The 25986-nt window shown below is 42.7% G+C and overlaps 3 protein-coding genes across 4 annotated transcripts; 2 read left to right on the top strand and 1 right to left on the bottom strand.

Moving 5' to 3' along the window:
- Positions 1–427: 427 nt before the first annotated feature.
- On the bottom strand, positions 428–11492 carry coq6 (coenzyme Q6 monooxygenase). The gene is given in 13 exon segments (XM_046366881.1): positions 428–555; positions 1241–1302; positions 1305–1406; positions 1731–1846; positions 2153–2355; positions 3048–3155; positions 3253–3315; positions 3396–3503; positions 3614–3744; positions 6248–6374; positions 7645–7703; positions 10616–10750; positions 11123–11492. Coding segments are annotated over 13 exon segments (1434 nt in total). The 5' UTR covers positions 11313–11492; the 3' UTR covers positions 428–525.
- A 106-nt stretch (positions 11493–11598) lies between these two features.
- fam161b (FAM161 centrosomal protein B) lies at positions 11599–15442 on the top strand. Of its 2 annotated transcripts, none has more exons than XM_046366880.1 (9): positions 11599–11933; positions 12360–12651; positions 12758–13266; positions 13389–13726; positions 13825–13946; positions 14054–14221; positions 14332–14431; positions 14574–14746; positions 15012–15442. In XM_046366880.1, exons 2-9 carry the CDS (start codon positions 12371–12373, stop codon positions 15082–15084), a joined length of 1764 nt encoding a protein of 587 aa, XP_046222836.1. In that variant the 5' UTR covers positions 11599–11933; positions 12360–12370; the 3' UTR covers positions 15085–15442. The 2 variants fall into 2 exon arrangements, with proteins under 2 accessions (XP_046222836.1, XP_046222834.1); XM_046366878.1 differs by having other exon boundaries at positions 11600–11966.
- A 5000-nt stretch (positions 15443–20442) lies between these two features.
- On the top strand, positions 20443–25967 carry ngb (neuroglobin). Its single transcript, XM_046364560.1, has 5 exons — positions 20443–20616; positions 20720–20943; positions 22498–22606; positions 24458–24577; positions 25405–25967. The coding sequence occupies exons 2-5, from the start codon at positions 20846–20848 to the stop codon at positions 25555–25557; spliced, it is 480 nt and encodes a 159-aa protein (XP_046220516.1). The 5' UTR covers positions 20443–20616; positions 20720–20845; the 3' UTR covers positions 25558–25967.
- The last annotated feature ends 19 nt before the right edge of the window (positions 25968–25986 follow it).

A 25986-nucleotide genomic window follows, 5' to 3' on the forward strand; every position in this document is an offset into this window, starting at 1 on the left:
ACAGGATATTTAATTTGTTTTTACCTTAACTAGGCAAGTCAGTTAAGAACAAATTCTCATTAACAATGACTGCCTACCTGGGAATACTGGGTTTACTGCCTAATTCAGGGGCAGAATGACAGATTTTTACCTTGTCAGCTCGGGGATTCGATCTAGCAACCTTTCGGTAGCCTAGTGGTTACAGCGTTGGCCTAATAACCGAAAGGTTACAAGATTGAATCCCGAGCTGACAAGGTAAAAATCTGTCATTCTGCCCCGGAACAAGGCAGTTAACCCACTGGTCCTAGGCCATCATTGAAAATAAGAACTTGTTAACTGACATGCCAAGTAAAATCATTGTAAAAATCTAACCACTAGACTACCTGCTGCCCCGGAAATGCTTAGAAAACCCCAAAATCATCTTCACACAAAGAAAGACGCGCAGTAATAACAGAGCATAAAATAACTTTATTCATTTACACTTTTACATTCCATTCACAAAGTCATTGGCGTACCATCAAACTGAAACGGCAGGACCAGTGTGTGTCACTTGCTTGCAAACGCCATGATCTGAGCCTGGAGAGAAAGAACATGAACTCACAAATCTAAACATCCATTTTGTCAATTCATCCATACCTCTCCACAAATACAGGAATCCAACAGCCACGTATAGCACTAGCAAGTTCTACAAAAAACAATGACTAGCATCTTTCCCATCTGTGAAAAAAAGTGGCACTACAAACCTCTGTATACGAGATCTGTAAACTCAACATTTAATATGGAAAAATGTCAAGCATAACTTTGGGTCTCCAGAGAGAAATGCCTTTACAACCATTTACGGTTGCTTTGGTCTGAATCACTTAGTAGGGACTAAAGCCATTTCACATCAGCGGTCTGTAATAAAAGGGGTGTGAAAACACAAGCCAACACCACTGTAACACAGCCCCGGGGCCAGCCCTGCACCCCACCCACACACTTTCTCTAACACTACATTTGGGGCTAAACTAAGCTGCCGTAGTAGTAAGTCGACAACCATGTAAATTATAGGCAGAGCTGAAGTAAAAAGACATGTAATCAGAAAAAAGGTCAGGATCGGGTGGGGTCATGAACGAAGCCAAGGTGGGGCTTACTTCTGACATGTGGCCAAAGCTTGGGAATGGAAGAAGAGATGGCTTCTACTTGAACAAGTGTTGTGGGTTCACTTTGACAAGGGACATGACATTCGAGAAAGGCGGGGTTAAAGAGGAAACAGCATACTAACTTTCATGGCTGGCAGTGCATTCGTGGCCTGCAGACCGAAGGTGCGTAAGACAACCATGGGGCAGCGTTAGTAGAGTACAGTCGTTTCATCAGGTCGATGGCAGCCATCATGGGCAGGTTGTGTCGCTGGCGCTCTGTCTCATATTCCAACAGGTGCTGCATGGCCCCTGCACAACACAACACAGGCCGAGCAAAACACCAGGGGTTAATAAATCATGGAGAAAAGAGTTTCTGGACCTGTGTACATTGTTAATGTGTTTTCTGCATTGGAGCTATTCAGAACAAATACAAATATTCACATAACAGGATTTCTATTTCTGTGAACTGTTCTTTCTGCCAAGAACTATATGAAAAAAAACATCAAATAAAGACTGTTCTTTTTATAATCAAGATCAACAGTAAGCGTCCCAGCCTGGGCTGTGGAAAAGAGCTTCTGAGAAACCACTGGCTACGGCTACTGTGTTTGGTGTCTGTTTAGGGTAGTCACTAACCCAGATCCTTCCCGTTAAAGGCCGCCTGGCTCAGGAGCTGAGTGAGGCAGGCCACATCCCCAAAGCCCAGGTTGGCTCCCTGGCCAGCTAGAGGGTGGACGCGGTGTGCTGCATCGCTGCAAAGAAAAATAAAGACCCCCGCCGTGTAAATCTAGTCACCTCATCTACAGGGTAGGATCAAAGCAAGCATTCCCTTCAAATAGACAGAAATAATTGGATAGAGGCATGCATCTTTTCTTTTTTTTGTTGCAGTTGATAAGTATCTATTTTTTTATATGATCCTGTTATACCTTGATAGAATAAGGGCATATAATCCTTACATTTACAAAATGCCAGGTCAAATATCAATAGTCACAGTTTTCTAAAGCAAACCGATGTGAAGTTCAATAATGGCGTGTCCCCAGGGGTGAGTGGGGATTTACCCGATGAGTGCCACCCGGTGCCTGATGTACTCTGACGCATGGCCCATGCCCAGGGGGAACATGACCCGACTCTTTGGGCCGATCCCGGCCACGCTGGGCGGTAGCTGGCGTGCCGAGCCTGCAGACGGCATGAGGACTGACAGGGCAGTGCAGAACAGAGAGCCAGCAGTCTCCACCAGCTCACTGTGGTTCTCATTACTCCACTGGCAGAAAGAGACGACACAGAGAGAGAGAGAGAGAGAGAGAGAGAGAAAGAGATGGAGGGAGAGAGGAAGAGCGAAAGAGAGACGTAGAAACAGCAGGTAGAGGAAGAGACAGGGGTACAGGAGAGATAGAGGGGCATGGTAGACAGAGATAAGAGAGAAGTTAAAGAAACAAACTCAAGCAGAAATGCAGAGTGAGTGTACTTTTCCTCACTAACAAAATGGTTTGGCAGCGTTATAGGACCCTTGCTAATTAAAAGAAGAGGCTGGTCAGGCCTGCTGTTGAATTAGCTTAGTTTAAAAAACATTCCATGCAGTAATGACCAACTGGCAGACCACAGGTTTAATTAGCAAACCAGGCCTGAAACCAAGCATGACAACCGTGGTGACCCCATCGGCAGGACCAGTAAAAATAGCAGGCTTGGGAAAGCGACTTTATGCTGGCAAAACGTTGGTATTGTCTACATGTATGATGTAGAGTAAACAGAAAACAGTGACAAGTGCACCCATTGGCATTGGCTAACTGGTTCATTGGTGCACTTGCAGCATGTTGGTAACAAGAGGATTTCCGTTCATAAAATGTACTATTCATAACGCATACAAATGTATCAGAAATCCATTTCTTTCTCTGCTGTATAAAGGCAATTGTTCCTAATCATTATCTGATTCGGTGGGGTCAGTCTGGGACTCACAAAGGCAGTGTTGATGGAGTCCACGAAGCTCTCCTCATCCAGCTGCAGTAGCTCCTCTGCATGGCGGTGGCTGGTCGACCACACCAGAGAGCTCTCTGTGTCCGACAACTACAGCCACAAGAGAGAAGGGGACGTTGGTTAAGATTAAGGGACAGAAGAAAAGCAAAGAGCTCAGCTGCACTTTGAACCTATGATACAAACTTACTGGTAACATTGCTATGGGGCCTGTTGGAAGGAACCTCTGCCAGGCAACATTGTTCTCTGTTGGCTATAGAAACACATGATAACAATTAATATGGCCTCCATGTTTCTTGATGAAATAGACAGGTTGTAAGATGTAAATCTCACCTCAGACAGATGCAGGACAGCCACTACAGCTGATTGGTCATAATTCCACTTGACCGTGGGTATCCCCGCCTCCTGCCTTACCATCGAATTTGGCCCATCTGCTCCAATCTGCAAACCAGCCAATCACAGCAGTTACATCCTAGAGCATTATGTCAAAGGCAAAAAAATACAAATTTAAACATAAAAAATAAAATAATTACTACTCAGGATGGACTGACCAGTAATTTGGTTTGAAGAGTCTGTCCGTTGGCCAGGGTGACCTGAACCCAGGGGATGGCGTCAGCTACCTGGTGGGACTTGGGCCAGGTGTATTTCACCACCTTGGATTTGTACTGGACCCTCACCTGATCTGAGAGACCGAACACAGAGAAAGGAAATGGTCTAAAGCAGAGCCAAGGGGATTTTGGGTTCACCACAGAGAATCATTTTCACTAAACAAGTGGATTTTGGGTTCACCACAGAGAATCATTTTCACTAAACAAAGGGATTTTGGGTTCACCACAGAGAATCATTTTCACTAAACAAGTGGATTTTGGGTTCACCACAGAGAATCATTTTCACTAAACAAGTGGATTTTGGGTTCACCACAGAGAATCATTTTCACTAAACAAAGGGATTTTGGGTTCACCACAGAGAATAATTTTCACTAAACAAGGGGATTTTGGGTTCACCACAGAAAATAATTTTCACTAAACAAAGGGATTTTGGGTTCACCACAGAGAATAATTTTCACTAAACAAAGGGATTTTGGGTTCACCACAGAGAATCATTTTCACTAAACAAAGGGATTTTGGGTTCACCACAGAGAATCATTTTCACTAAACAAAGGGATTTTGGGTTCACCACAGATAATCATTTTCACTAAACAAAGGGATTTTGGGTTCACCGCAGAGAATCATTTTCACTAAACAAAGGGATTTTGGGTTCACCACAGAGAATCATTTTCACTAAACAAGGGGATTTTGGGTTCACCACAGAGAATCATTTTCACTAAACAAGGGGATTTTGGGTTCACCACAGAGAATCATTTTCACTAAACAAGGGGATTTTGGGTTCACCACAGAGAATCATTTTCACTAAACAAGGAAGGGGCCAGTAAGTATTTTTCATCACAATTGGTCACACTAATCAAGACTTTGCTACTTGTACACCAGAGACTCTGGGTTCAGAGCTCTCTGGTGTGGTCGACAAGCCACCACCATGCAGAGGAGCTACTGCAGCTGGATGAGGAGAGCTTCGTGGACTCCATCAACACTGCCTTTGTGAGTCCCAGGCTCTGTTGTAACCGGCCGCGACCGGGAGGTCCGTGTGGTGACGCACAATTGGCATAGCGTTGTTCGCATTAGGGAGGGCTTGGCCGGTAGGGATGTCCTTGTCTCATCGCGCACCAGCGACTCCTGTGGCGGGCCGGGCGCAGTGCGTGCCAACCAAGGTTGCACGGTGTATCCTCCGACACATTGGTGCGGCTGGCTTCCGAGTTGGATGCGCGCTGTGTTAAGAAGCAGTGTGGCTTGGTTGGGTATCGGAGGACGCATGACTTTCAACCTTCGTCTCTCCCGAGTCCGTACGGGAGTTGTAGCGATAAGACAAGTTAGTAGCTACTAACAATTGGATACCACGAAATTGGGGAAAAAGGGAGGTAAAATAAATTACATTTAAAATACATTTTAAAAAGACTTTGCTACTCGTTTCCTCCAAAAAGGAAAAAAATAGAGTAAGGTTTGGCTGTAAGTGACTAAGGCAGTGGAAGATCTACAAACCACCTTGTAAAATACCACTGGTTTGCCTCTCTGGCAGGCACCAGCTGCCGAAGCTCACATTGACAATCTTCTTAAATGGTCTTGGCTTGCCGGATAGCATTGATTAATAGTGTTTATCTACAAACAGACAATTCCACACTTTCCGCTTGCTGCCAGTAGTCGGTCATCCCAAACATGAAAGTATCTGGAATTACACTTGGCGTTGCCCACTTGGAGAGGTTCCCATTTGCAGATTGACTACTGGTTCCTGAACACGAGCGACAAATATTGGCCTGCAGTGACTGGAGAGCAGAGTTACTACCAAACTAGCGAACTTAGTGCACGCTTTTCATGTACTGCCTCAGAAGCAGAGAAACAGCATGGCCAAAGGAAGAAAAAATTAAGTAGAGGACCAACATGATGCCTTTAAGAAAAACCTGCTTCCTGCAACCAGACATCTGTTCAGTGCAAAATGTAGAAAAGCCCATTTATAAATCTGCTGTTTTACAGTCGGACGCAAGGCAGTGCTAAGGTTTCATTTCTGAACCTCCAAAAAGTCGGCCTAATTTCAACAACAATACAGCACAACGTCAAATCAAATCAAATTTATTTATATAGCCCTTCGTACATCAGCTGATATCTCAAAGTGCTGTGCAGAAACCCAGCCTGAAACCCCAAACAGCAAGCAATGCAGGTGTAGAAGCACGTCAGCACTTTAGCATCCTTAATGGCGTGGGAGCACATGTCAATGTGAAATAGGTCATTGGACAACTGCACGTGCCTTTACATGGCACCCGGTCTATGGAGTGAACTAACTGGCACACAGGAAATATGGAGCTTGATTGAAATAGCAGGAAAAACATGGATGTGTCCAAGAGCTGCACTGGTCTTTAAAAACAGACACTGGGGAAAATACAAATAAACAAAACACAGGGACAGGATGGAACAAATGTGGTGACATAATATGAGCTGCCAGACCCAGTGCTCATTAACAGGATGTCAATGAACTCAAGATCTCTTCTAAGGAGAGTCACATCACTACTTGTGCATAGTGAGCGTTTCATGGACAAATCATCAATGCAACTGGACTGTGTGTGGCGCTGCTTTTCTTACCAGAGAGATTCTCCAGCTGCTTCGTCAGGGCTGCCACAATGATGTTGTTCTCCACAATGTATGCCATCTCGTCCTGCAGGTTCTCCTTATCAAATGTAATCAGGGCATCAGAGCAGGCATCCCAAACCTAAATGAGAAATCAATTTTCCCTGTGGTCAAGAACACGATCCTTAAATGCATCCCCATTACCTATATTAAGCCGGCCAAAGAGCCACAGCCTAATTGAACTGAACACATCAAATTTGTTCAGCTGCAGCCAGAGCTTGGCAGCCACTACTTAAATTGCCAAACTAAGATCTAGAAAGGTCAACAACACCCTTCTAGTTCTATGGTTGACTTAGGGAGCTTACTGATGCACGATGAAATGCCACTTGTGATGTGGATGTATGGCAATATTTTTGGCCCGACAGAACACTTTTGTTAACATTACAGAGCGGGTAAATATTGGTTATCCCCAAAAAGTTGAGTGTCAAAATAAAACACATAATTTCTGAGATGGTAAATGAAAAGACTTTTCATGTGACGCAGAGAAGTGGTTATGCTTATGTAGGACTCTCTCTCAGACCTTATCATTCAGAAGTAACACAGCTAAACTACGCGCTGCTCCTCTATCCTTGTAATATGCATCTGCAAACAAACAAGCAAAAAAAGGAGCAGAGCAGTAAAGGAATTATGGAAGAGGTATATCACCATAATCACCATAATACATTTTATGATGACATCCTTGGCCATGAGAGAAACCCTGTGTTTTTTTCTTTGGTATAAACTGACCACATCTTACAGAAGGGACTCAGCCTGCACCCACAGCTGTAAAACAGGGTCACTTTGCTGCTGACATCCACACATCCTGTCATCTTCCATCTTCTGCCTCCTGCTTGTCACATTCATCTTCAGAATTACTACACACAGGGGATGAACGCCTAGTTGAAGATGTCAAATAGATGTACTTTTCCTATTAAATATGATCCTAATTAAATAAATAAATACTCTGCCATTGTGGCCAGAGGGAAAAAAAACAACAACATTTCACTAAGCCAGGGAGCTTTGATCATCGTTTTAAATTGACCTCCCGTCCTTTGGGGTTTGAGGCACCCTGGCATTTGCATGGCCTCTGAGGACGTATAAATTGGGCAGAGGAATGAACAAAATGCATGTTTTAAACCGCCATTGGGGTTGCTTTTTCTTTGTTAACAATTACATGCCCGAGGGAAATGGCATTGTAAAGTACATGATTGAGTAGAGGTTAAATGGCAGGGGAGATACAATTTTCCTTTATATCCAAACAAGTTACTGATGCATGGAGAATGAGTGTAAGTATATAGCAGTATAACTAAACGACCTCAATGGGCTTCTCAATAAAAAAATAACTTTAGGGCTTGGAGTTTCCAAGAACTGACCTGCATCTTCTGATAGGGCTTACATCTCATGTTCATAATGTGATCCCATGCACCAACACCTGAAAGGCACACACAACATTTTTAATAGAATACAAGATCTATCAAATATAGGGATGTTATGTATGAGGCGTAAAAGACCCATAATTACTTGTTAGAGGAGTTTGATTAAATGAGACAAGAACTCAAGTGGGCGAAGTCAACAAAAATATAAATGCAACATGTGAAGTGTTGGTCCCATGTTTCATCAACTGAAGTAAAAGATCCCTGAAATGTTCCTTATGCAGAAAAGCTTATTCCTCTCAAACGTTGAGCACAAATTTGTCTACATCCCTGTTCATGAGTATTTATTTTTTACCAAGATAATCCATCCACCTGACAGGTGTGGCATATCAAGAAGCTGATTCAACAGCATGATCATTACACAGGTACATCTTGTGCTGGGGACAATAAAAGGCAACTCTAAAATGTGCAGTTGTGTCACTGAACACAATGCCACAGACATCTCAAGTTGAGGCAGCTTGCGATTGGCATGCTAACTGCAGGAATGTCCACCAGCGCTGTTGGCCAGAGAATTTAATGTTCATTTCTCTACCATAAGCCACCTCCAATGTCATTTTAGAATATTTGGCAGTACATCCAACCAGCCTCACAACTGCAGATTACATGCATGGCGTTGCGTGGGCAAGCTGTTTGCTGATGTCAACGGCAGTGGGGTTATTGTATAGGCAGGCATAATCTACGGGCAACAAACCTAATTGAACTTTATCGATGGCAATTTGAATGCACAGAGATACAGTGACAAGATCCTGAAGCCCATTGTTGTGCCATTCATCTGCCGCCATCACCTCATGGTTCAGCATGATAATGCACGGCCCCATGTTGCAAATATTTGTATACAATTTCTTGAAGCTGTAAATGTCCAGGTTCTTCCGTGGCCTGCAAACTCAGACATGTCACCCATTGTTTTGGATGCTTTGGATCGATGTATACAACAGCGTGTTCCAATTCCCGCCAATATGCAGCAACTTCGCACAGCCATTGAAGAGGAGTGGGACAACATTCCACAGGCCACAATCAACAGCCTGATCAACACTATGCAAAACAAATGTGTCACGCTGCACGAAGCGAATGGTGGTCACACCAGATACTGACTGGTTCTGATCCACGCCCCTACCTTTAAAAAAAGGTATCTGTGACCAACAAATCCATATACACTACATGGCCAAAAGTATGTGCACACCCCTTCAAATGACTGGATTCTGCTATTTTAGCCACACCAGTTGCTGACATATATATAAAATTGAGCTTCCCTGGTCAACTGTTAGTGCTGTTATTGTGAAGTGGAAACGTCTAGGATCAACAATGACTCAGCCGAGAAGTGGTAGGCCACACAAGCTCACAGAACGGGACCCACCGAGTGCTGAAGCGTGTAAAAAAATCATCTGTCCTTGGTTGCAAAACTCACTACCGAGTTCCAAACTCCCAAACAGCACAAGAGCTGTTTCCCGGGAGCATCATGAAATGGGTTTCCATGGCAGAGCAGCCGCACACAAGTCTAAGATCAGCCAATGCTTGTCATTGGACACGGTGAAGTGGTGTAAAGCTCGCCACCATTGGATTATGGAGCAGTGGAAACGTGTTCTCTGGCGTGATGAATCACGGTTCAACATCTAGGAGTCCGACCGTCAATCCCAGATTTGTCAGATGCCAGGAGAACACTACTAGCCCCAATGCATAGTGCCAACTGTAAAGTTTGATGGTGGGGGAAAAATTGTCTAGGGCTGTTTTTCATGGTTCGGACTAGGCTCTTTAGTTCCAGTGAAGGGAAATATTAATGCAACAGCATTCAAGTACATTCTAGACAATTCTGTGCCCCCAACTTTGTGGAAGGCCCTTTCCTGTTTCAGCATGATAATGCCCCCATGCACAAAGCGAGGTCCATACATAAATGGTTTGTCGAGATCGGTGTGGAAGAACTTGACTGGCCTGCAGTGCCCTGACCCCCACCCCATCAAACACCTTCAGGATGAATTGGAACGCAGACTGCGAGCCAGGCCTAATCGCCCAACATCAGTTTTGTTGAATGGAAGAAAATCCCCGCAGGAATGTTTCAAAATCTAGTGGAAAGCCTTCCCAGAAGAGTGGGGGATGTTTTAGCAGCAAAACGGGGACCAACTCCATATTAATGCCCATGATTTTGTAATTAGATGTTCAACCAGCAACTGTCCACATACTTTTCTCCATGTAGTGTATGTATTCCCAGTCATGTGAAATCCATAGATTAGGGCCTAATGAATTTATTTCAATTGACTGATTTCCTTATATGAACTGTAACTCAGTAAAATCTTGGAAATGGTTGCATGTTGCATTTACATTTTTGTTCAGTATACATTCAAGTCAATTTAACTGGGCTTGACATAGCCATGGGTATCCAAATCACTTCCTTCACTTCCTTATTGACATGCAGCACATCATCAGGGTGTCAAGTAAAACCCAAGGAGACATGAATAATAGTTGAGAGGATTCTATCAATGATTGATGTAGACTAGAGGCCAGATATGATCCCTGCTAAGCATGTGTGACTAGACAGGCTGGGACTGATCACTAACCTACTTCCTGACAACCTTTTCTACTGAGCCACACCACAAATAGGCTTAATCAGACAGGAAGCTGGCCACTTAAACATGAGCTCTTTTGTCATTGGACAAGATGTACTGTTCTTTTCAAACGGATAAACCAACCCTGACAAATAATAGACAACAAATACAAAACGATCTACACACAACTCTTCACCCCTACTGTACTTTATGAAGCTCATACTATTGCAGCCCTGTTTATCTGTTTGCAGAGAGGTTCCCTACATTTTTCTGATGCTATTGGCTGGTCAATGGAAAACAGAGATTCTAATGCCATTAGAGAGATTACTTTCTCAGGGAAGATGATAATAGTGTTTCGTAATATGGTTGTGTACCACTGAGGAGGGTGGCAGAGCCCGGGCTGATGGAGCTGACTCTTGTACTGTAGGCGTCTGGGACCTTGTCCATCACTTTCTTGTTGCCTGCTTCAAGCAAAAGAATCTTCTTCCCCTCCAAGTTTGGATCCAAGCCTGTCAACAATAACGAGGATGCATGAACTTGATTGATGCTCCATCCAAAATGATAAACAGACAGATTAAAAGTTGTGGTGGGAGTAGCATTGATATAGCCTACATTTTGGCATCACTAGCAGTGCCATGAGAACAAGAAATTAAAGTTTCTCTGCATGTTTGTCTTAATTATACCTTACTTGTTTAGCAACACAGAACTAAAACAAATGCTGTATGGTGTAAATCAGCAGCAAAGCCACAACTGCAACTTAGTTGTGAGGATGAAGTCTGAGAATTTGCATCCAGCAGCGGAATGACGGCTCCACCTCTTTTAGATGGGGGGCAAATAGGGGCAGTTTGACTGGGCAGCATCAGGAGATCACCTCGACTCACCTAAAGAACAAGCCATAGCGGTCCCAACCATCCCTCCTCCAGATATAATGACATCATAGAGCTCATTTTCATGTTCTGCTGTGCACGTGAGTCCTCTGCAAATGATTCTTGTTTCTGAAAAACGGTTCAGAGCAACACACCGCCGCCCGATTCCATTGAAAGACAGTGCCGTTTTAGTGAGACTATGCATCTTTAAAACAACGTAACAACGTGGTACTCGTCTAACCCTTAAAAGAACTCCAACTGTATTGTTTAGAATCAGAACGAAATGTTTCCCCTTGAATATGTCCTACTAATCGCAGCTGTGTCCATTCTATAATGCAGCCATGTTGTATATTTTGACATACGTAAGAGGCAAGAACTTCCTGTAGTGCTCAACCAATCAGAAAAAGGAACCGCACTAGTTTCACTTCACAAGTTGTCCGCACTTTGGTGCTATTGATATGTAAACATAATTCCGTTTTATTCAGGAGGACAATGTAGAAGGAATAGTTAAGGCGCTTCTTGAATAAAAAAATGTGTTACAAATGTGTCAACATGATAGTGCCCAATCGAGATGACTGAGGTATAGATCGAGATACAGCAAGCGTTTACTTCAGCCAATCAAACATTAGAATGTTCCAGGGGGTGGAGTCAAATATCTTAGCTTTGACAACAAGTAGCGAAACATCATCCAGTGATTCGAAGTTATTACTTTGTAACAGTCAATATATGATGTCGATACATGACAGTCTTTGTTGTGAAGCAGAGAAGCAAGAAGAGATGGACAACAATGGACAATAATTATAATAATAATAATCCACTGGAATAAGTATGCTGTAGTTCTAAAGTGCACGAGCATCAGGTTATATTTTCTATATTACAATATTCCAAAATTGTCATCTCAATATGTATTGTAGTTATGCATTGTGTAACAATACACATTTTCTGCCCTAAAACAGTTTAGCATGTAGCCTACTATGTTAACGTAGACATATAATATGACTTCTCTGCCAATGTTTTGGAGAAGCAGTTTGGTTGCTAGGGCAACCCTTGCGTAGGCTCACATCATGTGCTGCTGGAGTTTTGCATAACTTTTCATGATATTAATTATCATTAATTGGTCAAATGTGAGACACAGTTCTGTGTAAACCCTTGTTTAGATCAGACATTTTAATTTATCTCACTGTGGGAGGTGTTTTTGGAAGAGGTGTTTTTGGAATATAAAAATGTCTTCCCTTTTTCCTTCTTTCCATAGCTGTTTGGTGAATGTTGGGTTCAGGAGGACACACTGCTGCTAGGATGCAAGAGCAGAGGAACATGGCTGACCTGCAGGCTTTTCTGGAGGATGGCCTGAGTTCAGAGCTGCTGCTTCAGCACCAACTGCAGGAGATGAAGGAGGCCCACACGCAGCAGCTGCAGGAGACAGAGAGGAGACAGAGAGAGGGCCTTGAGAAAAGGATCCAGCAGAACTCTATGTTGTCAGCAGGCTTTGACAGGAAGTCTAGTGCTGACAGACAACTGGACGAGTTTTTCAGCTCTCAGGCCAGGTATGTCAAGTCACCCAATGACGCAAATAAGTTATCACAATATATTTGTTTTGTAAGTCTCAAATATCCTATTGTTCTATGTTAAATAAAACAATCTCTAATGTAGGGGACCGAGGAAATCCAGTTCCATGTCTGAACTGATGTCAGGTAGGAGGTCTACCTCGAGGAAATCCCCACAGCTCAGACAGTCAGGGAGGTTTTTAACATCCTCTGCAGCCTGGGCTTCTGCCACAGCTGTTTCACACAGAGGACCACAACATCTTCAGCACCAAGGCCCAACAGAAACAGAGCAGCTCCAACTAAGCAAAGAGGAGAAAGAGGAGGCGGAATGTCAGAGGAAGTTTCGTGCCGTTCCTGTGCCTGGCCATGTGTTTTTGCCCCTCTATGATGAGATGACGCAGGTGCGGCAGAAAGAGAGGAAGGAAGGCCATGAACAGAGGAGGGACTTCCTGCTCTCCATGCAGAAGCCCTTCAGCTTCCTGGAGAGAGATGAGAAGAAGAGAGAGAAGCTGATGCAAATGATAAGCACGGTGGCACAGTCTCAAAAAGCCACCAATGTCAGGAAACCAGTACCGAAAGCAATCAAAGACCATGCTGTCTCTGAGCATTTAAAAGGTGTGTTGCCTAAATAATATATCTCCAAAGATCTTGCTTAGGTGCAGTAAATTGTATTATAAAAGTATTATAATCCTCCCTAAATCGTATTTTTTTCTCATTAAATTCTGCATACTCTGTAGAGGAGGAGCTACGCAGGAAGGTACGCATCCAGCTGAGGGCCCAGGAGACTTTGAGGAAGTCCACAGCACCTATAGAGAACCAAACTCATACTGAGAACCCGGAGTCTCGCACGGCCCAACGGACTAAGAAAGAGGTGCTGGCCTTCCTGGATCAGAAGCCTACCTTCCAGCCAAAGACCAACTCCCAGGTCCCTGATTTTGACAGGCTGCACAAGGCCTTTCAGAGGGAATCACTGAAGAGGGCAGAGAGGAAAAATGTTACCAAGTGTCAGCCATTCCACCTGCGGACGTCAACTCTGCCTTCAAGACCAAGCAGAAGCAGCTCTGAAAAAGAACAGGTGAGCTTACTGTAGAATTCTGCAAATAGAACTTGAAATGAAATTTATCTTTGTATCTTTGGAAATGTTTTGTTTCCTTGTGTTATTTTTGTCCTCAGGAAGCCATAGGCGGTGCCGTTTTGAAGAGAAGCAATTCCTTTGGAGGCTTAACATCACTGTCCACAGATACGCTTCCCACCTACATTACAGATACAGCAAGGAAACGCTGTATGGCCATTAGGTAAAGGGGAACTGTGAACTTCATTATCAGGTGTGTCTGTCTCAATAAGTAAAGACACAGGACATAGTCATACTCATCTCTGTCCTGTCTTCTCCCTGGTCCATCAGAAAGTCTGTGGAGCAGAAAGAGAGCAAGGAGCAGGAGAGTGCAGAGTGGATGCGGAGACATAGGAAGAGGTCTCAGGCCATGAAGAAGACAGTGGCTGTCCGCGCCAAGGTCATGGACCCTCATAGCAGCCTGAAAGAGGTGTATCATGAGAAGCTGAAACAGCACCGGTGAGTACTGGGAAATTCCTCAGATGAAAACAGAAAAGAACAGACTGATTAAAGAGTTGTTGATCTGTACTTAATGTCGAATGAATGTTTATGTGGCTCTGTACATGTAGGGAGGCCGACCAACAAAGGACGAGAGAGTATAAGAAGGAGCTACAGGATATAAAGGCCAGAGTAACTGTCCGTCCTTACCTGTTTGAACAGGTGTCCCAGGTAAACTATGGGCTTGCATTGACCTGGAAACTCATTTTCTGGAATTGCAAACACTTGAGAAGAGCCTTTAAGTGGTCAACTGTTGTATTATTTACTGTTGTGTACCTTGTCTATTCCCTGGCCTTTGATGGAATTGCTCTAGAAAAACGCCAAGGCTGACGCGGAGCGTATATACAGAGACAAGCTGAGGGAAGCTGGTTTGAATGAGCAGTTTGTCAAAACAAAGGGAGAAGAGTTTGGAACGGCACCCGTCTTCATATTGGATAACAACGACGATGTTGATGACCAAAGTGTTGAGAGTGACATGGAGAAAAGGTACCTACAATGACAACAAGTTTGTGTCGCAGTGTCTTCCAACTAACAATTTGTTTTAGTCATACAATATCTAATGCAATAGGAATACCACTGCAGCTGGAAATCCACGGACGCCATGTGTTATAGTTCTATATACAATGTTGCATTACACAATACTGTGAGACTGTTGTAAAGTATTTAGTGAAGAGAAGACAAATACTGCAGTCAAGCAAAACTTTGATGCAGTTACAATACAGACATTTTCTAACCGACATGTCTGATTTAGGGATGGAAACGTAGACGTCGGGGAGGAAATTGAAGAGGTAGAGGAAGAGAGCGTGAAAACCAGAGTGGAATAAATGCATTGATGAAGAAGGTAGACCCCGCATGTCATAGAACTCCATATACAGTAGCTATTCTGCTTCAAAGAGCACTATGTTCTAAAATAATTGTAGTGTAGTTTAACTATGTTGACCCAGTCTTGGACTGTCTGACATGTTTTGTCATGATTTATGATATTTCTAAAATGGGGATATCTGGCCTCTGGAGCTGTTAAAGTTATATTAAATGGAGCAAATGTGAGAAAATGAATAAAGGTTTATGGAACTGTATATGTTTATAAGTAATTTAGAATGTTATATGTTGACATTTTGCATGGCATATTAAATGTTTGGCCGCATAATATTTCAACCTTATTAAAACTGAATATCAAAGGCTTATTTGGTTTTATGAAATTCATTTAACATGGCATTATAGCGGAGAGCTACTTGGTAACCAGAAAAAAGTGTTTGAAAAACAAAAATAGGCCTACAATGTTACGGATTCTGACCCGTCTTGGTGTAGTTAGTATATCATACCTCACTGAGAAATCAGAGGGCTGACAGTGACAATGACATTGCAGTAAAGTAGTACATATTCAATCTGTCATGCAGTCTAGATGTATTCGTCAAACTCCGTTTGAGCATGCCCATAAATAATTTGTCAATGGACAGGTCCGACAGTGGCTGGCGAAAGTATTCACCCACCTGGCATTTTTCCTATTTTGTTGCCTTTCATCCTGTGGGGGGGGTTGTATCATTTGAATTACACAACATGCCTACCACTTTGAAGATACAAAATATTTTTTATTGTGACACAAACAATAAATAAGACAAACTGAAAACTTGAGCGTGCATTCACCCAACCCACCCCCCAAATTCAATACTTTGTGAGCCACCTTTTTCAGAAATTACAGCTGCAAGTCTCTTGGGGTATGTCTCTATACGCTTGGCACATCTAGCCACTGGGATTTTTGCCCATTCTTCAAGGTAAAACTGCTCCAGCTCTTTCAAGTTGGATGGGTTCCGTTGGTGTAGAGCAATCTTTAAGTTATACCACAGATTCTCAATTGGATTGAGGTCTGGGCTTTGACCATGCCATTCCAAGACATTTAAATGTCCACTTAATCCACTCGAGTGTTGCTTTAGCAGTATGCTTAGGGTCATTGTCCTGCTGGAAGGTGAACCTCCGTCCCAGTCTCAAATCTCTGGAAGACTGAAACAGGTTTCCCTCAAGAATTTCCCTGTATTTAGCACCATCCATCATTCCTTCAATTCTGAACAGTTTCCCAGTCCCTGCTGATGAAAAACATCCCCACAGCATGATGCTGGATGGTAATTCTCGGGGTGATGAGAGGGGTTGGGTTTGTGCCAGACATGGCGTTTCTCTTGATGGCCTAAAAAAATAATTTTAGTCTCATCTGACCAGAGTACCTTCTTCCATAAGTTTGGAGAGTCTCCCACATGCCTTTAGACAAACACCATACGTGTTTGCTTATTTTTTTTATCTTTAAGCAATGTCGTTTGTCTGGCCACTCTTCCGTAAAGCCCATCTCCGTGGTGCGCACGGCTTAAAGTGGTCCTATGGACAGATACTCCAGATCTCCGCTGTGGAGCTTTGCAGCTCCTTCAGGGTTATCTTTGGTCTCTTTGTTGCCTCTCTGATTAATGCCCTCCTTGCCTGGTCTGTGAGTTGTTTTGGTGGGCGGCCCTCTCTTGGCAGGTTTCTTGTGGTGCCATATTCTTTCCAGTTTTTAAGAATGGATTTAATGGTGCTTTGTGGGATATTCAAAGTTTCTGATGTATTTTTATAACCCAACCCTGATCTGTACTTCTCTATAACTTTGTCCCTGACCTGTTTGGAGAGCACCTTGGTCTTCATGGAGCCACTTGCTTCGTGGTGTCACAGACTCTGGGGCCTTTCAGAACAGGTGTATATATACTGAGGTCATGTGACTGATCTTGTGACACTTAGATTGCACACCGGTGGACTTTATTTAACTAATTCTGTGATGTGTTTAAGTCCCCGCTCAAAATGTTTGGAAGAGTTCAGATGAAGATGAGTATGGGAGTCATTGACAGCTTATGGTCTTTCCCCTAACTGAGCTTACTCTACAGTGGACCAACAATAAAAGCTGATCAATCAAACCAGCTGTGGGGTTCACATCTGTAGGAGACTCTTGAATGGTAGATGCAGTCACCTCCATGAGAGCTCAAAAATCACATGTCAGGGGTTCAAGGGCTCCAGTCAGGCTGTCATGGAAACCATGTTTTCCCTCCTTACACCGTCCAGTGGTCCAGCAGGAGACTGCTGTGCACCATCTATGGCATTCCACACAGCAGTTACTATGCATACAAAGAATGCCATGGTTAACAGCATGAGAAATGCAACACTATCACCCCTCTGACCCAGAGAATAGTAGAGAAATGCTGTTCAATAAGTCGCTTTGGATAAAAGCGTCTGCTAAATGGCATATATTATTATTATTATTAATAGCATCCTTACTTTAAATGTGTGGGCAAAAACCTACAGTATCAGTCAAACGTTTGGACACCTACTCTTTCAAGGGTTTTTCTTTATTTGTTACTTTTTTCTACATTGTAGAATAATAGTGAAGACATCAAAACTATGAAATAACACATATGGAATCATGTAGTAACCAAAATAGTGTTAAACATATCAACCTTCACCTTGATGACAGCTTTGGCATTCTCTCAACTAGCTTCATGAGGAATGCTTTTTCAACAGTCTTGAAGGAGTTCCCACATATGCTGGGCTCTTGTTGGCTGCTTTTTCTTCACTCTGCGGTCCAACTCATCCCAAACCATCTCAATTGGGCTGAGGTCTGGTGATTGTGGAGGCCAGGTCATCTGATGCAGCACTCAAGGTGTGTTGGGTCATTGTCCTGTTGAAAAACAAATGATAGTCCCATTAAGCGCAAACCAGATGGGATGGCGTATCACTGCAGAATGCTGTGGTAGCCATGCTGGTTAAGTGTTGAATTCTAATAAATCATGACAGTGTCACCAGCAAAGCACCATCACATCTCCCCCTCCATTCTTCATGGTGGGAACCACACATGCAGAGATCATCCGTTCGCCTACACGGCGGTTGGAATCAAAAATCTCAAATTTGGACTCATCAGACTAAAGGACAGAATTCCACCGGTATAATGTCCATTGCTTGTGTTTCTTAGCCCAAGCAAGTCTCTTCTTATTGGTGTTCTTTAATAGTGATTTCTTTGCAGCAATTCAACCATGAAGGCCTGATTCACTCAGTCTCCTCTGAACAGTTGATGTTGAGATGTGTCTGTTACTTGAACTCGGTGAAGCATTTATTTGGGCTGCAATTTCTGAGGCTGGTAACTCTAATGAACTTATCCTCTGCAGCAGAAGTAACTCTGTGGAGGTCCTCATGAGAGCCAGTTTCATCCTAACGCTTGATTGTTTTTGCGACTGCATTTTCAAAGTTCTTGAAATTTTCTGGATTGACTGACCTTCATGTCTTAAACTGGTAACCAGTTTATAATAGCAATAAGGCACCTCGGGGTTGTTGGTATATGGCCAATATACCACGGCTAAGGGCTGTGTCCAGGTACTCCGCAATGCGTGCCTAAGAACAGCCTTTAGCCGTGGTATATTGGCCATATACCACATCCCCTTGTGCCTTATTTCTTAAATATAACACTTTTTTGGTTACTACATGATTCCATATGTTATTTCATAGTGTTGATTTCTTCACCATTTTTTTACAATGTAGAAAATAGTAAAAATAAAGAAAATCCCTTGAGTGAGTAGGTGTCCAAACTTTTGATTGGTACTATATGTAATGAAAAATTTGATCAAGCATTTAAATGAAGCAGGCAATAACATGGTTGAGAAAAACATCTCTTATGTGGGGTAATGACATCCTCTACATTTGGCCATCAGACTTGGTTATCTGAATGTCTGAGAAGACGCCTCTCCAAGCAGTTAAACAATCATGTACCATTTTACAAAAGTGGAGCCCTCAGGTCTGTTATTACTTCAGCTACAATATTAACATTCCCACACATTTCATTATGAAATTGCTTCAAGTGCTCCAAATCAAGTGTCTGTGGTTGGTTAGCACTCCACAGTTTCATTCAATTTAGTTTTTGAGCATAAAACAATCTGACGATAGAAAGGTTCATAGCAAGGTTAAGGAGCAACTCCAAAAGGTACATTTGGGGCTCCAAAGGGTCTGAAATGTCCCATAACTCATAATAAGATACATACATAAGATCATGTATGCGATGACTTCTCTCCCTTTGGTTCATTGACCTCTGACCTTATAGTAGGTGACAGTCCAAGTCATAGTGCTCTGTGTATGGGATTATTTATATTGAATAAAAATATAAATATAACATGCAACAATTTCACAGATATTATGGAGTTACAGTTCCCATAAGGAAATTAGTCAATTGAAATAAATAAATTAGGCCCTAATCTATGGATTCCACATGATAGGGAATACAGATATGAATCTGTTGGTCACAGATACCTTAAAAAAAAGAAAACCAGTGAGTATCAGTGTGACCACAATTTGCCTCATGCAGCGTGACACATCTTCTCATAGAGTTGATCAGGCTGTTGATTGTGGCCTGCGGAATGTTGCCCCACTCCTCTTCAATGGCTTTGCGAAGTTGCTGGATATTGATGGGAACTGGAACACGCTGTCGTACAGGTCGATCCAGAACATCCCAAACATGCTCAATGGGTGGCATGTCTGGTAAGTATGCAATCCATGGAGAACCTGGACATTTTCAGCTTCCAGGAATTGTGTACAGATCCTTGCGACATGAGGCTGTGCAATATCATGCTGAAAAATGAGGTGGGCCTCAGGATCTCGTCACGTTATTTCTGTGCATTCAAATTGCCATCAATAAAATGCAATTGTTTTCGTCGTCCGTAGCTTATGCCTGCCCATACCATAACCCTACTGCCACCTAGGGGCACTCTGTTCACAACGTTGACATCAGCAAACCGCTCACCCACACAAAGCAATACACGTGATCCTGCAGTCAGCATGCCAATTGCACGCTCCCTCAAAACTTGAGACATCTGTGTCATTGTGTTGTGTGACAAAATTGCACATTTTCAAACATTTATTTTTATTTCAGCTCATGAAACATGGGACCAACACTTTGGTCGTGTTGTTTGTATTTTTATTCAGTGTATCTGGAGGGAGGTTGATGTTTTTGACAGCCCTTGGTTCACCTGTAGGAGGAGCTATAGCTCGTCACATCCTCAAAGGAGAGAAAGAGAGCGATCCCGCCTTTCCTTCTTCAGTGGAGTGAACAGACCCACAGCGCTGGAGAGAGAGTATAGTGGGAGAGAGTGAGGGAGAGGGAGAGAGTGAGGGAGAGGGAGAGAGAGACAGTAGTCAGTTTGACAGATAAGCACGGCGGATGACTTGTCTCTCTCTGAATGCACCGTGAGCAGGAGAGCAAGTCAGTTACCAAGAGTACCAGCCAAGGCAGTTCTCCAGATGCACAAACACACACACAGACTCCACAGCCTGGTACAGACAGGGAGCGTGTGAAGAGAGAAGAGGTATGCTGGGATCTAGATTTACACATGTACAACTATCATGAATTCCTCTTTCTATTGTTTTGATTTTAATATGTTATGTTTTAGCTCTTGCACTTACACTTAGTTTCCAGGTGGGTCATCAAAGGTTTCCCAAGCGGAGTCTACCAAAGTGTAATGGGTTGCCCAGATCAGAGACTTTCCCTCTGATCCTGCAAAGAGAGCTAATCTTCACACTGAGTGACCCCCGGTCATGGAGAAGCTGACGGAGAAAGACAAGGAGCTGATCCGAGGCAGCTGGGAGAGTCTTGGCAAGAACAAAGTTCCACACGGAGTCGTCATGTTCTCCAGGTACAGTCATGATCTAAAGCTTTTTATTTGAGGAGTTAGGTATGGAGGAAATGAAGGAGTTAGGTATGGAGGAAATGAAGGAGTTAGGTATGGAGGAAATGAAGGAGTTAGGTATGGAGGAAATGAAGGAGTTAGGTATGGAGGAGTTAGGTACGGAGGAAATTAAGGAGTTAGGTATGGAGGAAATGAAGGAGTTAGGTATGGAGGAAATGAAGGAGTTAGGTATGGAGGAAATGAAGGAGTTAGGTATGGAGGAGTTAGGTATGGAGGAAATGAAGAAGTTAGGTATGGAGGAGTTAGGTGTGGAGGAAATGAAGGAGTTAGGTATGGAGGAAATGAAGGAGTTAGGTATGGAGGAAATGAAGGAGTTAGGTATGGAGGAAATGAAGGAGTTAGGTATGGAGGAAATTAAGGAGTTAGGTATGGAGGAAATTAAGGAGTTAGGTATGGAGGAAATGAAGGAGTTAGGTATGGAGGAAATTAAGGAGTTAGGTATGGAGGAAATTAAGGAGTTAGGAGAAGTTGTGTGGTCCTTCTGTAGCTCAGTTGGTAGAGCATGGCGCTTGTAACGCCAGGGTAGTGGGTTCGATTCCCGGGACCACCCATACGTAGAATGTATGCACACATGACTGTAAGTCGCTTTGGATAAAAGCGTCTGCTAAATGGCATTTAAAATTTTTTTTTTTTTTTTTTTTTTTAATATATATATATATTGCTTGTCATACTGTATTATCTATTCAGATCAAATCAAAATGTATTTGTCACACTCGCCGAATACAACAAGTGTAGACCTTGCCGTGAAATGCTTACTTACAAGCCCTTAACCAACAATGCAGTTCAAGAAATATAGTTAATACAATATTTACCAAATAAACTCAAGTAAAACAAATCTAATCAATCAAAAAGTAGCACAATAAATGTACATAACAATAACGAGATTTCTAAACAGGGGTACCGGTGTACGACACTATACTTTATAACCAGTGTTTCCCCTATATTCGACTGCTACCACTGCTGAAAAAAATCCAATGGGAAACACTGAGAACTATACATGCATGTGTTCCTCCATGAAGATTTCATGGTGATTAGTATATCAGCCTTTACTGTTTGTGTACCAAAACAGAGTGTTGGTTGATGATATCTGCAGCATTTTCTGTAAGAAAGTTTACTGAAACCTAACCATTGACTACAATTTGCAGTTGTATACAATACAAATATGTCAGTATAGTGCAAAGATACTGTAAATAATGTAGTTGTCATAGTAAACAGTACTTGTGTACTTAGAGAGAAAAATACACTTCACCTACATAGATACTGCATCACACACTCCCTATACTGGGACTGGTGGCTTGACTTGTTGCTTGGCGACAGGCTGCAATAGTCTTTATTTTGAAACAGCTTCTGCTAAAACAGACTAGAGAAGAACTGTTGCTGACTGTCCTATTTTCTTTAACCAGACATTAAAATCGTAGCTAATTGTGGCATTTGAGGGACTTACGGCTACATGTATCTGTCTGCACCTGTAGGTCTGAATTGTGTTTTATGTCTGTGCAGACTGTTTGAACTAGAGCCTGCGCTCCTCAACCTCTTTCACTACAACACAAACTGTAGCCCCACACAAGACTGCCTCTCCAGCCCTGAGTTCCTGGACCATGTCACAAAGGTAACCCTGCGTAGCCCATCATCATTAAAACTGACATCTACAGTGAGGGAAAAAAGTATTTGATCCCCTGCTGATTTTGTATGTTTACCCACTGACAAAGAAATGATCCGTCTATAATTTTAATGGTAGGTTTATTTGAACAGTGAGAGACAGAATAACAACAACAAAAATCCAGAGAAACGCATGTCAACAATGTTATACATTGATTTGCATTTTAATGTGGGAAATAAGTATTTGACCCCCTCTCAAACAGAAAGATTTTTGGCTCCCAGTTATCTTTTATACAGGTAACGAGCTGAGATTAGGAGCACACTCTTAAAGGGAGTGCTCCTAATCTCAGTTTGTTACCTGTATAAAAGACACCTGTCCACAGAATCAATCAATCAGATTCCAAACTCTCCACCATGGCCAAGACCAAAGAGCTCTCCAAGGATGTCAGGGACAAGACTGTAGACCTACACAAGGCTGGAATGGTGAGAAGGTGACAACAGTTGATGCGATTATTCACAAATGGAAGAAACACAAAATAACTGTCAATCTCCCTCGGCCTGGGGCTCCATGCAAGATCTCACCTTGTGGAGTTGCAATGATCATGAGAACGGTGAGGAATCAGCCCGGAACTACATGGGATGATCTTGTCAATGAACTCAAGGCAGCTGGGACCATAGTCACCAAGAAAACGATTGGTAACACATTACGCCGTGAAGGACTGCTCAAGAAAGCATATATACATGCCCGCCTGAAGTTTGCCAATGAATATCTGTATGATTCAGAGGACAACTGGGTGAAAGTGTTGTGGTCAGAGGAGACCAAAATGGAGCTCTTTGGCATCAACTCAACTCGCCGTGTTTGGAGGAGGAGGAATGCTGCCTATGACCCCAAGAACACCATCCCCACCGTCAAACATGGAGGTGGAAACATTATGCTTTGGGGGTGTTTTTCTGCTAAGGGGACAGGACAACTTCACCGCATCAAAGGGATGATGGACGGGGCCATGTACCGTCAAATCTTGGGTAAGAACCGCCTTCCCTCAGCCAGGGCATTGAAAATGGGTCGTGGATGGGTATTCCAGCATGACAATGACCCAGCAACAAAGGAGTGGCTCAAGAAGAAGCACATTAAGGTCCTGGAGTGGCCTAGCCAGTCTCCAGACCTTAATCCCATAGAAAATCTGTGGAGGGAGCTGAAGGTTCGAGTTGCCAAACGTCAGCCTCGAAACCTTGATGACTTGGAGAAGATCTGCAAAGAGGAGTGGGACAAAATCCCTCCTGAGATGTGTGCAAACCTGGTGGCCAACTACAAGAAACGTCTGACCTCTGTGATTGCCAACAAGGGTTTTGCCACCAAGTACTAAGTCATGTTTTGCAGAGGGGTCAAATACTTATTTCCCTCATTAAAATGCAAATGAATTTATAACATTTTTTTTACATGCGCTTTTCTGTATGTTTCTGTTGTTATTCTGTCTCTCACTGTTCAAATAAACCTACCATTAAAATGATAGACTGATCATTTCTTTGTCAGTGGGCAAACATACAAAATCAGCAGGGGATCAAATACTTTTTTCCATCACTGTAAATGGTTGATTCTTGAAAACAAATCCACGGCAATAAACTCTTGCTGAGCGTTGGTGTATGTGCACATTTCTTTGTGTATGTGCGTACATGATTGTGCGCGTGTGTGTGTGTGTGTGTGTGTGTGTGTGTGTGTGTGTGTGTGTGTGTGTGTGTGTGTGTGTGTGTGTGTGTGTGTGTGTGTGTGTGTGTGTGTGTGTGTGTGTGTGTGTGTGTGTGTGTGTGTGTGTGTGTGTGTGTGTGTGTGTGTGTGTGTGTGTGTGTGTGCGTATGTGTCCAGGTAATGCTGGTGATCGATGCAGCAGTCAGTCATCTGGACAACCTTCATACCTTGGAGGATTTTCTGCTCAATCTGGGGAAGAAGCACCAGGCAGTTGGGGTTAACACCCAGTCTTTCGCTGTAAGAATATTATCACTCTGAATACTCACTGTAATACACTGCTGTCATACTGAGTGTACTGTACACTGTAAAACCCCAAAATAATTTAATTTAATTTGAAATTCCAATTCAAATATTGAATTAACTCATGAAGTGGAGAATTCACGTTGAATTCAATGCAAATTTTAAAAATCTTCACGTCTTGGAATTTAACTGGAATTTGGACTGTTTGAATTGGAATTGTAAAAACATTTATATATTTGTTATTAAATTGGAATTCAATATCTGTAAATTTCCCAGTTATTGGAATTATTGCACTTAGTATGAAAATGTGCTGCAGGATTTGTTCTAAATCATATCAAGTTCTATCTCTATATTTCCAGTGTCACCAGGCTGTCAGGACAGTGATATGATCAGTCTGAGAGAATTGAATTCAAATTGGAATTTGTGGAAATGTTGGGGATACTATTGAATTGGGAATTGAATTCTTAGCATTGATTTAAGATTGGAATTGAGAGAATTGAGTTCTCTCTGAATTCAAAGACTGACCTGGAATTTGATTTGAATTCATTTGAATATACATGGAGAGGAAATTGTATTAGAGGAAGTGGAATTAACCCCAACCCTGATTTTAAGACAACCAGCTGCAATAAAGATTGTGAGTTTGATCAACAAAAATGTTGTTGAGCAAACTCACAATCCTATTGAAGGCATTTGCCGTACATTGAAATCAACATAATATTTTACAGTGTACCTTTAAGGAACAAAACATGCAACAATTTATAGTTGTAGGCCAATATTCATAATATATGCTTGCGTGCATCCGTGTGTGCATGTGTATGTTGCAGGTGGTGGGGGAGTCCCTTCTCTACATGTTGCAGTGTAGTCTGGGTCATGGGTACACTGGCCCACTGCGTCAGGCCTGGCTCAACATGTACACCATCGTAGTGGCGGCCATGAGCAGAGGATGGGCCAAGAACGGGGAACACAAGACTGACTGAAACATTTGCTGGGGTCTGCTACCAGTTTCTGTCTAATGACCTTCATGGTTGCTACGGAGTAAGGTTGTATAGCTCACAAGCCTGAAGGTTTTGATTGCTGTATATTTCCTCAGTGAGTCTAGGGTTACAGTAGGGGGAACAAATAATGTTATCACACTCGACACCACAAACGATGGTTGAATCACCTGATGTTCAGAGTTAACTGTTTTTGCTGGGGATGTTGTAGCTGTAGATAATGCTGCTATAACTTTGTGGGGATGTTATGTGTCAACCAGCATTGCACGTGCTCTACGTCTTCAGTTTGAGTTCCTCAAATTAGAGAAAGGGTTAAATTAATGTAATGACTGAATTTGCTTTGTAAATAATAATTGTCTTGATATACAGTGGTTTGCCAAAGTATTCACCCCCCTTGGCATTTTTCCTATTTTG

Source organism: Oncorhynchus gorbuscha, linkage group LG10 (assembly GCF_021184085.1).
Source record: "Oncorhynchus gorbuscha isolate QuinsamMale2020 ecotype Even-year linkage group LG10, OgorEven_v1.0, whole genome shotgun sequence".
Lineage (NCBI taxonomy): Eukaryota > Metazoa > Chordata > Actinopteri > Salmoniformes > Salmonidae > Oncorhynchus > Oncorhynchus gorbuscha.